Source organism: Callithrix jacchus, chromosome X, assembly GCF_049354715.1.
Source record: "Callithrix jacchus isolate 240 chromosome X, calJac240_pri, whole genome shotgun sequence".
In the NCBI taxonomy this organism is placed as follows: domain Eukaryota; kingdom Metazoa; phylum Chordata; class Mammalia; order Primates; family Cebidae; genus Callithrix; species Callithrix jacchus.
Genome location: NC_133524.1, coordinates 15800819 through 15814158, shown reverse-complemented (window position 1 = coordinate 15814158; position 13340 = coordinate 15800819). Strand labels below are relative to the sequence as shown.

The following is a 13340-nucleotide window of genomic DNA, read 5'->3' as shown; positions in this document are numbered from 1 at the left end:
TCATTTCCAGGTTCTGCTTGAAATGGCATCTTCCTAGTAGCCCTATGCAGACCACCCTGTTTAATATTACAGACTCACCCTCCACCCAGGACTCCCGTCTCCCTTTCTCTGCTCTGTTTTTCCTTGCTTCTACAGGACTCATTACCTTATAGCAGAATACATAATTTACTTATTTATTGCCTTTATTATTTGTCTCTTCTCACTAAAGAGTAAGACCATAAGGGTTCCAACAGCTTATCTCTGCAGCTTGAACTTTGCTCATGGATATTTCTTCTTTGGGGGCATCACTCTATTACCTCCTGCACGTATTCCTTCTGGTGCTAAAATAAGCTGCTTGTAAGTTGGGTTTTGATGTGAATTATTCACACTTACTAGAATTGAAGATTAACATATCACCTCTCCTAAGGGTGCTTGCATATCAAACCTCAGGTTCAGTGCTGGAACAAACTGCCCTGTTTTTTATGAAAGGAAATGGGCGAGTAGGAGGTGCAGATAGACACTAAAATGTTCATTGTTGCCTTTTGTTATCACCTGCCCTGTCACCCATGAATCCTTTACATAGACTGTCGGCATTTTGTCGATCTTACTCCTATTTTTCTAGTGGGAGGTAAGGATTTGTGGTCTACATGGAGTTGGTGAACTGTGAGCCCTATGAGTTTTTGTGAACAAAGTTTATTAAAACACAGCCACCATTCCTGTCCCAGGGCCTTGGCATTTATGGTATCCTCTATTTGGCAAACTGTCAAGTGTTGTCTCTGTCTGCTTTCAGTCTACAACAGCAGAGGTGAGTAGTTGGGACAGAGATTGTATGCCCACAAAGTCTCAAATACTTACTATCTGGCCTTCACAGAAAGAAATCACCAACTCATATTCTGGAAGCACCCTGCCAACTTTGGAAGTGATCTTGCAGCTTGGCATTTAGTTTAACAGCTCAATTCAACAGAGAGTCACTACATTTACTGTGTACAAGGTGCTAGAGTTGGAAGCAGAGAAACTAGACGAAGGGATATCACATTCTGGAATCTTTCCAGTCCTGATTCCCACTGTGACTCAAATTATTTTTTTCTAAGATTGTATTATGAAACATTTCAAAATATAGAAAAGTTAAAAAAAGTCAAAGCACCAATACCCTGCCATCTGGATTCTACAACGAACATTTTGCTGTATTTGCTTTGTCATATATCCATCAGTTTATCCATCTCTCTATTTGTCTATTAATCCACGTTGTTATCATTCCTATTATTATTGCTGCTATTGTTATTTTTTGGTGCATTTAAAGTAAGTTGCAGACATCGGTACACTTAATCCATAAACATTTCAATGTGCATAACATGAACTAGAGGTTGTTAGTTATTCAAATTAGTTTTTAGTTTTTACTCCAATACTGTGATCTTGAAAGCAGCCCTCATTCAGCCAGAAGACAGCACTTTACAAAAGCTGAAAACTGAGAAATGTTATCAGGGTAATTGAGGTCAGTATCAGGGAACTCATTCACCTAAATTTCTCCAGTTTCCTGGTCCAGAAATGAATCGGCCTTTCAGGCCTGAGAGTATTTTGCTTGTGATGGATTCTAAGAAAGTTCTGTGGCTCAAAAGAAAGAGTTCTGTGGCTCATCAGCTCTTTTTTTTTCCCTGAGACACTGAAAAAAACCCAAGGGAAATACAGAGAAAAACATACTTATGAGTTTCATGCAACAACAGATCACATGTAGCTTCTGGGTCAGAGCACTGGTTGATGGAACAGACCGGGTCTGTGCAGAATGCTCTCATGAGGGTGGCTATGGGAGTCACATGTACTCATCTTTTCTGCATATATTTGGATGTCTTCAACCACCCAGTACATTTACGGTCTTCGTAAACTAGCATTTACACAATAATCAGTCCTTGACTTGGAGCCAAATGGTTTCCTGGGTTCAATGAGTCTGAGTCTTCAATATGGAATATTTCAAAGATATTTGTCATCTAATGAATAGCAGCTACTCTGCCCTGAAAGGCATATTAACAAAATCTGCAAGAAGGAACTTTTGAGTTGATGGCTTGAAGAAGAAAGAAACAAAAATGATGAAGTGTTTAAGATATCCATGTACTTCTATACTGTGTATCCTTGAAAAGAAATTCAGTAAGTTTTACAGAAGAGGAAAATGAAATTCTTGAATGAAAAAGAAAACAGTCAAAGTAAGTCAGTAATGTGGTTGTCTTTCAAGATTATAATGGTGTTGTAGGGCCGGGGAGGAATAGCAGGGGATGGGGGGATTGGGGAGGGACAGCGTTAGGAGAAATACCTAATGTAGATAATGGGATGATGGATGCAGCAAACCACCACCATGGCATGTGTATACCTATGTAACCAACCTGCATGATCTGCACATGTACCCCAGAACTTAAAGTATAATAAATACATTTTGTAAAAAGATTATAATGGTGTTGTTTGGAATCATTTAGGGAAGGCTTTGCTCATTGCCGTATCAGCATGAATTTTCTTTATGCTTCCCAAGATTCCAAAGGCCATCAACAGTCTGTCTCCATACTCACAGATTTAGCTGCCTCCTCCACACCTTGATCTGGATGCGAAAGACAGTGTGAAAAGTGCTCAAAGCTTCACATACAGGGTCACATTTCTCATCTGAAAACTGGGCCCTGTTACAGTAAAACATTATATGCCCTTTGTTCGTTTGTAAGAGTTCTTTCCTCTCTCACCTTTGTTTCTCCTCAATTTAAGTCTTCTACCCTTTCAGACTTGTTCTTTTCTTTTTTTTTCTGCAGGGGCCTGTAAATGGAATTCTCTGCATTGTTATAACTATGCACACCCTTGGACTTAGGTTTTACCCGTAACTAGCTTCTGAAAGACAAGGAGGGGGACCCTTCACTCCTAGTACACCTTTTACAGCTGCAGAGGTGGAGGAGACAGTTGCAGAAGAGTTACAGTGATGATAAAAAATACTTATTATTCCATAGCACTTTTATATGTTCATGTGTGTTATGTCAACCAGCCTTGGATCACCTAAGTAAGGTGATGAGGGTGGGTTTAAGCCCCACTGGTATTTTAAAAGCCCAGAGAAAAGTGTTTCTTCCTCTACTCACCTGTTCTTTCAGAGCAAGGTCTGCATACTAGGTCTGCAGCCAAAATGAGTAGGCAACCTACTACGTATTTTTGTACAGCCAGAGGGCCAAGAATGGTTTTTACTTCTTTTTTTTTTTTTTTTTGAGACGGAGTCTTGCTCTGTTGCCAGGCTGGAGTGCAGTGGCACGATCTCAGCTCACTACAACCTCTGCCTCCAGGGTTCAAGCAATTCTCCTACTTCAACCTCCCGAGTAGCTGGGACTAGGGGCACGTGCCACCACGCCCAGCTAATTTTTGTATTTTTAGTAGAGATGGGGTTTCACCATCTGGGCCAGGATGGTTTCGAACTCCTGACCTCCGGTAATCCGCCCACCTCAGCCTCCCAAAGTGCTGGGATTACAGGCATGAGCCACTGTGCTCGGACTTTTTTTACATTTTAAGTGGTTTCACATTTTAAGATCAAAAGACAGATATTTCATGACAACTAAAAATTATATGAACTCATAATTGTATGAATTTTATGAATTCAAATTTCCGTATTCATAAAGTTTTATTGAACTACAGCCGCATTCATTTATTTACATGTTATTGATGGCTGCTTTTTTGCTACAGAGGCAAACTGGAGAATGTACATGGCCTGCAAAGTCAAAGTATTTACTATCTGGTCCTTTACAAAGTTTGACAACCTTATTTTAGAGACACTACTGTCTTTCCTTTCTCAAAACCAGGCATTGAGCCTTCTGGTGTTTGGAGAACAGAAGCCGCAGCTGTGGCTGTACCACTAGTTAGTAATCTTAGTAATGAACTAGATCCCTTCACTGGCTTGTACCAGCTCCTCAAGCTCTTGGGAAAACTCTCCAACGCAGGCCCACTGTGTTCCAACAACATACAAGCTCCGAAACATTTGTCTCCCTACTGGAGTGTGCCTTCTCTTCAGGTAGGAATAAAGATGTATGGGTGCCCACCCCTACCCCCGCACTCCTTTCCAAAGACAAACAGCAGGTAACTGACGTGCAGAACAAACAGTTGTGTAGTGCTTAGAACGTGACAGACTAATTTAATTCTCATTGCAACCCTATGAGGCTGGCACTACTATCATCACCATCCTCATTTTACAGAGGAGGAACCAGAGGCACAGAGGGGCTGAGCCACCTGTTCCTTGTCATGCCAAGTGGTGCCTCCCAGCGGTGGAGGCAGCACTGGAATCCGTGCCGTCAAGCCCCGCGGACTGACAAGGACACTCCAGTTAAAAACAGGTTTCCCACAAGGCCGATCGAAGCACGGATCAGAGCACCTGCCCGGGCCACACATCCCTCCTGGAGCACCGCAAGCGGCCCCTAAATTACTCGAGTGAGCATCTCTTTCCGGCAGGAGAGGCAGGGAAGCCAAAGGGCCGCCGAGCTGGCCTGGGAGAGGCGTAGGGCGGAGCGAGAGTGTAGTGACACTCCCTAGGGCGGAGCCCCAGCCAGGGCCCCCTAGACCCAGAGACTCCCGCCTCCAGCCTCTTCTAGGCCGCCGGCCCCGAAGCACTGAGAGCCCCCGAGACCCAGAGACTCCCGCCTCCTGCCTCCTCTAGGCCGCCGGCCGCGAAGCGCTGAGTCACGGTGAGGCGACTGGACCTGCACTCTCTTAATCTGCCCTCCCTGCAGTCGCTCCCGGAGACTCTGCGCGTCCCAGCCGCCGCTAAGGCTCCAGGTGCCGCTACTGCTGCGTGAGTACCTGGGGCTTCCGCAGGGGTCCACTAGATGGGAGAATGCTGGCAATTAGTTTGCAAAATCCTGCCTTCCGCAACCCTCTTTAGACTCCTGGGGGAAATAACACGAGATACTTAAATTGTACTAGGAAATTTGATGAAAGTGGTAGATGGCATTTCTTTCTGCAAAGCACTGAGATCTAAGCACCTCATCAGTTGTTTACATGCATACAATTTAATTGCAGGAGTCTGGAAGGACCCAGACATAATCTGGACGGGGATAAACATACTTTCTGGTTGCTTTGATGTAGATGATGACCGGCCTGTACTGCTTTGAGTATTAAGCTCATTTCTGCACCCTACATTTCCATCAGCCAATAAGTATTTATTGATTACTATTCAGGGAGGGTACATTTTAGGGCAGGTCTTAACTAAGCGGAGGGTATTGTGGAGTAGAGCCTTTCTGAATAACAGCAGCTAACATTCTCATAGCACTAACTGCACCCCTTTGAGGTAGGCAGTCTTATCGTTCCATTTTACAGATTAGAAAACTGAGCCACAGAGAACCTCAGGTCACACAGCTGATAGGTGGTGAAGCTGAGATGCAAACCCAGGCTGTCTGGTTCCAGAGTCTGCTTTTTGCCAAACCACCTCTCTTGGTTTCAGTATGAATCTTTGAAGGAATTGAGTGTATTTCACCTGAAGAAAAGATTTAAGGGATTGGGGGTACTGTTTGAAAACACTTGAAGAGGAAAAGAGATTGATCATATTCCGTATAGGATAGTCCATTAGTTAGAAGTTAGACCTCCCAAAGAGGAAAACACTTTCAAATAATAAACTCTGGCTATAGCTAAGTCCTGAAATACGGGATACATTGCCAAGAGCAGCTGGCCCATGACTTGCCTATGCTCTAGAAGACTTCATGAGTAAGTGGAAAGATTTCTTGCCCAAAATATTGGCCCTGAATTTTCAGAAATAGATGGGTCTTTGAATTCAGTGACCCTCAAAGATCCCTTTTAATGCAAAGATCTTCAGCATGTTCTGGTAAGGGACCTCTTGGTTTTTCTCCTTGTTCCCTAAGGCACCACACAAACCTCCCATCTGTCAGCCTTGTTGGTAGCAACTAACTCATGGGTGCTACCAGTGAGGCTGACAGATGAGTGGCACTGGGGAGGGGGTGGGGAGATCGACATAATTCAGTGAAGTAAAAAAGATTAAGTGTTCACTGGAGGTTTTTAGTTAAGTGCCCAACAGAGCTGCTAAAGTCATACTTCACTTAACAACGGAGATCAGTGAAGGTGGTTTTGTCATTGTGCAAACATCTTAGAGTTTACTTACACGAACCTAGATGGTATAACCTAGGTGTGTAGTAGGTAATATGGTGTAGCCTATTGTGCAAACATCTTAGAGTTTACTTACACGAACCTAGATGGTATAACCTAGGTGTGTAGTAGGTAATATGGTGTAGCCTATTGCTCCTAGGCTACAAACCCATACAACATGTTCCTGTACTGAACACTTAGGCACTCGCAACACAGTGGTGAGTATTTGTGTATCTAACATAGAAAAGATACAGTGAAAATTTGGCATTATAGTCTTAGGGGACTACTGTCATACATACGGTCCATATATTGTTGACTGTGTAGTGTGGAGTTAAATGTCATTATGCAGCCGGCACATGACTGTATTGCTAACCTTCGCACAAGGTGACTATAGGATTACAAGAGATAATTGTAAATAATTGATGAGGTACTGGGCACCTAGTGGGTATGCATACGTGTTCGCTCATCATGGTTTTTTTAAATCACCTAACCCAGGCCCTGCACATAGTAAGACATCAACAAATTGTAGCTGCTACTATTTTGTGCATCTAATCTTAATAGCATTTATTTTGTAGCCCTGGGATATCCTCTCCTTTATGACTTCTTTTTTTGTCGTCCTTCCTTTTTAGCCCTCCATCCTCTACAGCTCAGCATCAGAACACTCTCTTCTTAGACTCTGATATGGGTTCTTCCAAGAAAGTTACTCTCTCAGTGCTCAGCCGGGAGCAGTCGGAAGGGGTTGGAGCGAGGGTCCGCAGAAGCATTGGCCGACCAGAGGTATGCTAGTTGGATGGCCACTCTTTGTTTTCTTTGCAGAAGGGACTGGTGGGATGTTGATGGTGATTCTATAAGAGGGGGCCAAGACAAGCATGAACTGCACCGTGGGTGCATAAGTGCAAACTTCAAAGTTTGCAGTCGGGGGCCCCATGCGAACCAGCCCCAGCCCAAAGGGGGTTTCTGTAACGTGAATACAGAGGTGATGGGCAGAAGGTGCAGATGAGCTTCAGAAAGTGTCTCTGTGTCTCCCTGCACACTGGCGTGCCACCCTGGGCTGACCTGCTATCTGCTTCAGTATGCATATTGCCAAACATGCCCACCCCACAGCGTCTAAGTTTATTTGCCCACACTTCAAAGCACCAGGGAGTAACTGTTTCTTAATTCCAAATTCCCAGGAGAGAGAATCTGATTGGTTCAGCATAGGTCAGGTCTTCACTCCTGGCCAATCTGCCGTTGCCAAGGATTTGGATTCATAGAGAGACTGCTGGGACCCAACCCTGTAGACCTCTGGTGAGGGACAGGTATAGATGGGTCTAGCTCTCAGACAAGGTGATTATAGATTAGGTAGATATCTTTCAACTTTAGAGAATGTTTTCATTTGAATATGGGAAATTTGGGATTTGTGGGGGAAATAAGTCTTATATGCACAGAAAGATATCAGATAGTGGTTATAGCCCAGGGAATACAGCCCCGAGCACCACATCACATCCCCAAAACATTTTCCAGTAGAAGAAATATGTTACAGAGATGGATTCCATTTTGAAAAGTGGGGCTGGTTTGTCCCTCTTCTTAAACTCTAACAATTTTCATACTACTTTGTTGCTCAACCTAAGGTTTAAAAGGGTTACTTTCTCAACTTTTTAATCTTTGAAAGATATTTATAGTGTTTTAAAAACTCCTGGCCTTCCTCAGTGAGTGCTGACCTACATTGTTGATGGGTTCAATTTTTTTAAAATTATTTGTGTTTTAAAATTTTGTGTCCTTTGACCAACATCTCTCCTTCCGTATCCTCCCAACCCCTAGCCGGGGTAACCACCATTCTCTATGCTTCTGTGAGTTTGATTTTTTTCAGATTTCCCATATGAGTGAGATCATGCAGTAATTGTCTTTCTGTGCCTGGCTTATTTCACTAGCATAATGTTGATTGGCTATTGAGGCAGAGGAAAAACTGTCAACACAACTCTCCATCAGCCCCATCAGGCCATTTCTTTTTCCAATTAGCTTCCTGTTTACACCTGAATGTCTTTTGAGGTCAATCAAACAGTGTTTTCTGAAGAATACCCGTAAACAAGATTATTCTAATGGCTAAATGTACAGGGAGTGTTGGGAAGATGCAGATGGAGGTGGTATCATATTCTATCTTGGCTACATCACCAACAGAACAATTGGAAAGAGTATTGGGGCCCCAAACACACCTGTTAGTAAGCCATTATTGTATATTGAGGGTAGCTAACACTTTAATTAGCCCATCTGTCTCAGAATATCTGCTGAGAATTTCTTTATTGTTTTTGTCCTGTAAATCCCTTTGGTAGTTTGATGAAACTATCAATTTCTTCTAAAGCTACGTTTTAAAATATATAACATAAAATACGTAGGATTACTAAAATAAAATATATAGGATTACCAAAGAAAACTTTTATACTGAAACATGGATAAGAACAGTTTTAAAAACACTTTCATAACCTGGTAATTTTACATTCAATAACACGATTTGGAGGCAGTTCTAGTAACTCCTGAATTTCAAAGCTGTGAGGAACATGAACAATATTTCAACATATCTACTCACAACTGAATGTGATATGAAAATAACTTTGATTTCAATTGGTGACAAAGTCACAGGTGCTGGTAATTTTCTGTGGTGCATTGACTACATTCATAATTGAAGAAGAAGTTAAATTTCAGTCTGGAGATGGCAGTGATAGGTACACAATGTAAATATATTGAATGCAACAAAACTATTCATGTGAAATGGTTAAAATGCTAAATTTTATGTTGTGTATTATTTTACCACAATAAAAAAAACAGAAAAAAATAGTAGAGGTTAGTGACAATAAAGATGTAATTTTTTAAACAGTCCAAGTTTACAACCCCTCTGAGTTCTATCAGTGGTGCCAGGTAAGAGTCCATGGCTGATAACTTAAGCTTTAAAGATCCCCATATTTTACTGATTTAGGTTTCCTGTATCCCAGGTATGACTTTACCCTAAGGAAGAATAAATGGATAGGAATCATTCCTAATCCAATCAACCTGGTTTAATTACTTTTGAGACAAAGGGTCTTTTCTTTTGTTTCCATATAGTTTTACATTTTTCATCATGGGATTATATAGAGTAATTTTGTGTCCCAATGTTTTTTTCATTTAACAATGGTAGCATAAGGACCTCCCGGGTTATTATAAATTCTTCATAAACATCATTTTAATCGTTATGCCATATCCCATGTATAAGCATAGCATTATTCTCTTACTCATAAATCTATTTTTGACCATTTAGACCATTTAGATTGTTGCCATATTTTTTTGCACTCTACAGACTCCCAATTTGCCAGAAAGGTAGACTCCCTAGCCCTCCTATAAGCAGAGAATGAAAACATCTGGGAATGAATGGCAACCATTTTCTGGCACAGAAAAGAAGAAGAGGAGAAGAGCAAGAGGATACACATCTGCTGTCCATCTTCCTCTTATAAGAGATGGAGTGGGGCAGGCTCACAGTCTTCATTACAGTTACACATGGGCCAGGCTAGCCAGACTGGAATTTGAATGGCTGAGTAGCATAGTGTTAGGGAGTGGTTCCTCTGAGCTCCCAGCGGGAGGGAAACCCACCACTCATCTGCACTTGCCTCTATGCCCACTCCTGCTTCTACCAGGCACTACTCAGTGGAATGTGATTCTCTGTGGGTCACTCTTATTTTTATTTTTTTAATGAAGAATTTCAATCATCACAGAAAAGTAGAAAAATAGTATGATGAATCTCCATGTTTCTTGCATCCACAATGATCAACTCATGGGAATCTTATTTCATTTATATTATCATCCATTTCTCCTCTCAAAGTATTTTGAGGAGAATTCCAGCTGTTATTTTATTTCATTTATAAATATTTCTGTTTGTATCTCTAAAATATAGCTTGAAAAAAAACCGCTACCATCCTATTATCACCCTTACAAAAAATTTTAAAAGCCCTTAATATCATTAAATAGCCTTGACTAATCTTGATCTTCACTGATTTAGCCTCTATAGATGGTGCTTTCCATTATCAAGTTTTCTAGATGTTGAGTCAAGGAAGAAGGTCATAGAGTCACAGCTCAAGTCCATTCGAGGCTGTATCTAGACCTCAGTCTAGGATATGTGCTACAGTTTTCTTTTGCCTTCTCATTGTTATCCCCAGGTTCCAGTCTAGAGGCCGAGTAAATCCAGAAGGTAGTCTGAGCTGTTGGAGTCTATCTTGAAGGGCCTGTTCCTTCAGCTGCTGCCATATTGTCTTGATGTAGGCTGACCTACAATCACCTGACTGCTACCACAGGCATTATTGCCCTTATATCAGTTAGGATTCGGTTTAACTGTGTGTAACAGGAAGGATACTCCCAAACCAATGATGTAGATAAGTAAGGGTTTGTTTCTCTTTTGTAAAGTCCCAAAATAGGCACTCCAGGGTGGCCTTCCACACTTACCAGGGACCTGTGTTCATTCTATCTTAGGTCATAATTCTTAGTAAATTCTTGGTGCATCACCTTTTAGTTCAAGATAGCTTTTAGGGGAATGGCAACCATTTACCCTCTGGCACAGAAAAGAGGAAGAAGGGAAGGGCAAAAGGATACATATCTGCTGTCCATCCTCCTCTTATAAGGAATTTTCCTAAAAGTTCCATCCTGCAACTTCCACATTGTAGTTAGATTCAATCAAATGACAACAACTAGCTACAGGAGAGGCCACGGACCTAACACAAGTACCACTTAGTACATTGTGGGCTACCTTCTATGTACACAAATTATTGTAAGTTCAGTGGAGCATCATAAAAAGGCACAGCATTGGCCACATCCCCAAGGAACTATCATTCTCCCAGTGCTCCCTGATGCAAATAAAATCCCAGGCTTTATTATGGGAGTACCACAGGCTTGAGGTGTGGTGGCCACAAGTTTTGACTGGTCTTTTTTTTTTCTTTTGAGACAGTCTCACGCTGTCTCCCTTGGCTTGCTGCAACCTCTGCCTCCTCGGTTCAAGTGATTCTCATGCCACAGCCACTGCACCTGGCTAATTTTTGTATTTTTAGTAGAGATGGGGTTTTGCCATGTTGGCCAGGCTGGTCTCAAATTCACAGCTTTAACTGATCCATCTACCTCGGCCTCCCAAAGTGCTAGGATTATAGGCATGAGTCACTGTGCCCAGCCTGATTGGCCTTAAGAAATTAAAAGAAGTAGTTTGTAAGCTGCCACTTGAATCCAGCAGCTAAAGGATTTAGAAACTATTTGAACGAAAAGAAATTCTCATGTGGTTTAAAAGCGTTAAAAGATTGTCAATTTGATATGTAGAGAGAGAAAGATGTGACTGAATTGGGGAATTATCAAAAACATTTTAGAAAATCAGAGTTCTGTAAATTAGATATTGTCTACAGATAACACATGTTCATTTTACATGCTATTGAATCCATGCGAAATGTTTAGAGAATATTAGGAAGTTTGACATGGACTAATACCCAGTACTGAAAATAACAATTTGGTACAACAGTCTAATGCAAGATATTCTTACTTTTTGGAGGGGAAGTGTGTCTTAAACCTGTCTCCAATTTTCTGGCAAGATAATCAGTTCATCCCTCTGGCTCTTAACTCAATCAGCCCCCTAGCTTTTTCAGTCTCTTTCTTGTGCTGGCTTTCTTCCTATGTGTGTTCCTATTTCATGGATTGGTGACTAGAAGGATTAAATGGGCAATAAATATAACAAATAGTACTGATTTGGTGTGAATCTATGTGTCTTCCCTACTCCAAATTCTTATCTTGAAACCTAACACCCAATGTAACGGTATTAGGAGAGGAGGCCTTTGGGAGGTGTTAGGTCATGAGGGCAGAACCCTCAGGAATGGGATTAATGCCCTTATAAATGAGACCTGGGAGAGTTAGCTGGTTCCGGGACACAGCTAGAAAGCACTGTGTCTGAACCAGAAAGTTGACCCCTCACCAGACACCAAATTTGTTGGTGCCTTAATCTTGGACTTCTTAGCCTCCAGAAGTGTGGGAAATAAATTTCTGTTGTTTATAATCCAGCCAGTTTATGGTATTATGTTATAGCAACTCAACCAGACTAAGAAAGAAAATAGGTACTGAAATTGGGCTTATTCCTCCGTTGTCTTGAACAATAGGTCTTGGTTTCTGTTTTGATGTTTGACTAAGCAACTGGCCACACCCTCGGTGTTTTCTCCTGAACATGTTTCTCATTCTTTATAATATGGATAGGCTGGAGATTTTCCAAATCTTTAAGTTCTGCTTCTCTTTTGATTAACAGTTCTCTCTTTATTTCTCTCTTGCATTTTACTATGTGCCATCAAGAGAAAGCAGGTCCCTCAACATTTTGTATACGAATAGCATCAGCTAAACATCCAATTTCATTGCTTACAAGCTGTACCTTCCACAAACACTAGGATGTGAACACAGTTCAGCCAAGTTATTTGCCACTTTATAACAAGGGTAATCTTCCCTTCAGTTTTCAATGGCATGTTCCTCATTTATGTCTGAGATCTAATCAGAATGGCCTGTACTGTCCATATTTCTACCAATGTTCTGTTCAGGATTACTTAGGTATTCTTTAAGAAGACTGAGGCCAGGCATGGTGGCTCACACCTATAATCCTAGCACTTTGGGAGGCCAAGGTGGCTGAATCACTTGAGCTCAGGAGTTCAAGACTGGCCTGGACAACATGGTGAAAACTCGTCTCTACAAAAAATACAAAAATTAGCCAGGCATGGTGGCTGGCACCTGTAGTCCCAGCTACTTGGGGTGCTGAGGAGGGTGGATTGCTTGAGCCCGGGAGGTAGAGGTTGCAGTGAGTCAAGATCATGCCACTGCACTCCAGCCTGGGCAATAGCATGAGACCCTGTCTCAAAACAAAAACAAAAAAGAAAAGAAAGAAGATTGAGACTCTTTCTACAGCTCTCCTCTTTTCTTTCTGGGCCCTCACCAGAATTGCTCTTAATGGTTCATTCACAGCAATGTAGGCTTTTGCTAGAGTGAATTCAAGACTTCCAGCCTCTACTGTTTAAGTGGCAGCAGTTCCAAGGCTACTTCCAGTTTTAGGTATTCATTACAGCAGTGCTTCAAGTTCTTGATACCAATGAACAATTACTGTTCTGTGGGTGGTGGATGGTGATAAGGGTAGAACTAAAAAGAGAACCTTTGTTTTTCACAGTTTATTTGACAGCAGGGCATATTTGCTCATAGAAAACTCTTTTATACCAAGAAGCAGTATTCCTTTATCCTATCTTTACCCATATTTTAATAGAACC

At 41.6% G+C, this 13340-nt stretch overlaps 1 protein-coding gene across 3 annotated transcripts in view; it reads left to right on the top strand.

Moving 5' to 3' along the window:
• The first annotated feature begins 4559 nt into the window (after positions 1-4559).
• PIR (pirin) overlaps positions 4560-13340 on the top strand; it is a 127077-nt gene continuing 118296 nt past the window's right edge. For all 3 annotated transcript variants that reach the window (XM_008988989.5, XM_002762645.6, XM_017968478.4), the window contains exons 1-2: positions 4560-4771; positions 6705-6852. In XM_008988989.5, the coding sequence (XP_008987237.1) occupies positions 6757-6852 (96 nt within the window). In that variant the 5' untranslated portion in view covers positions 4560-4771; positions 6705-6756. The remainder of the gene's footprint in view (positions 4772-6704; positions 6853-13340) is intronic.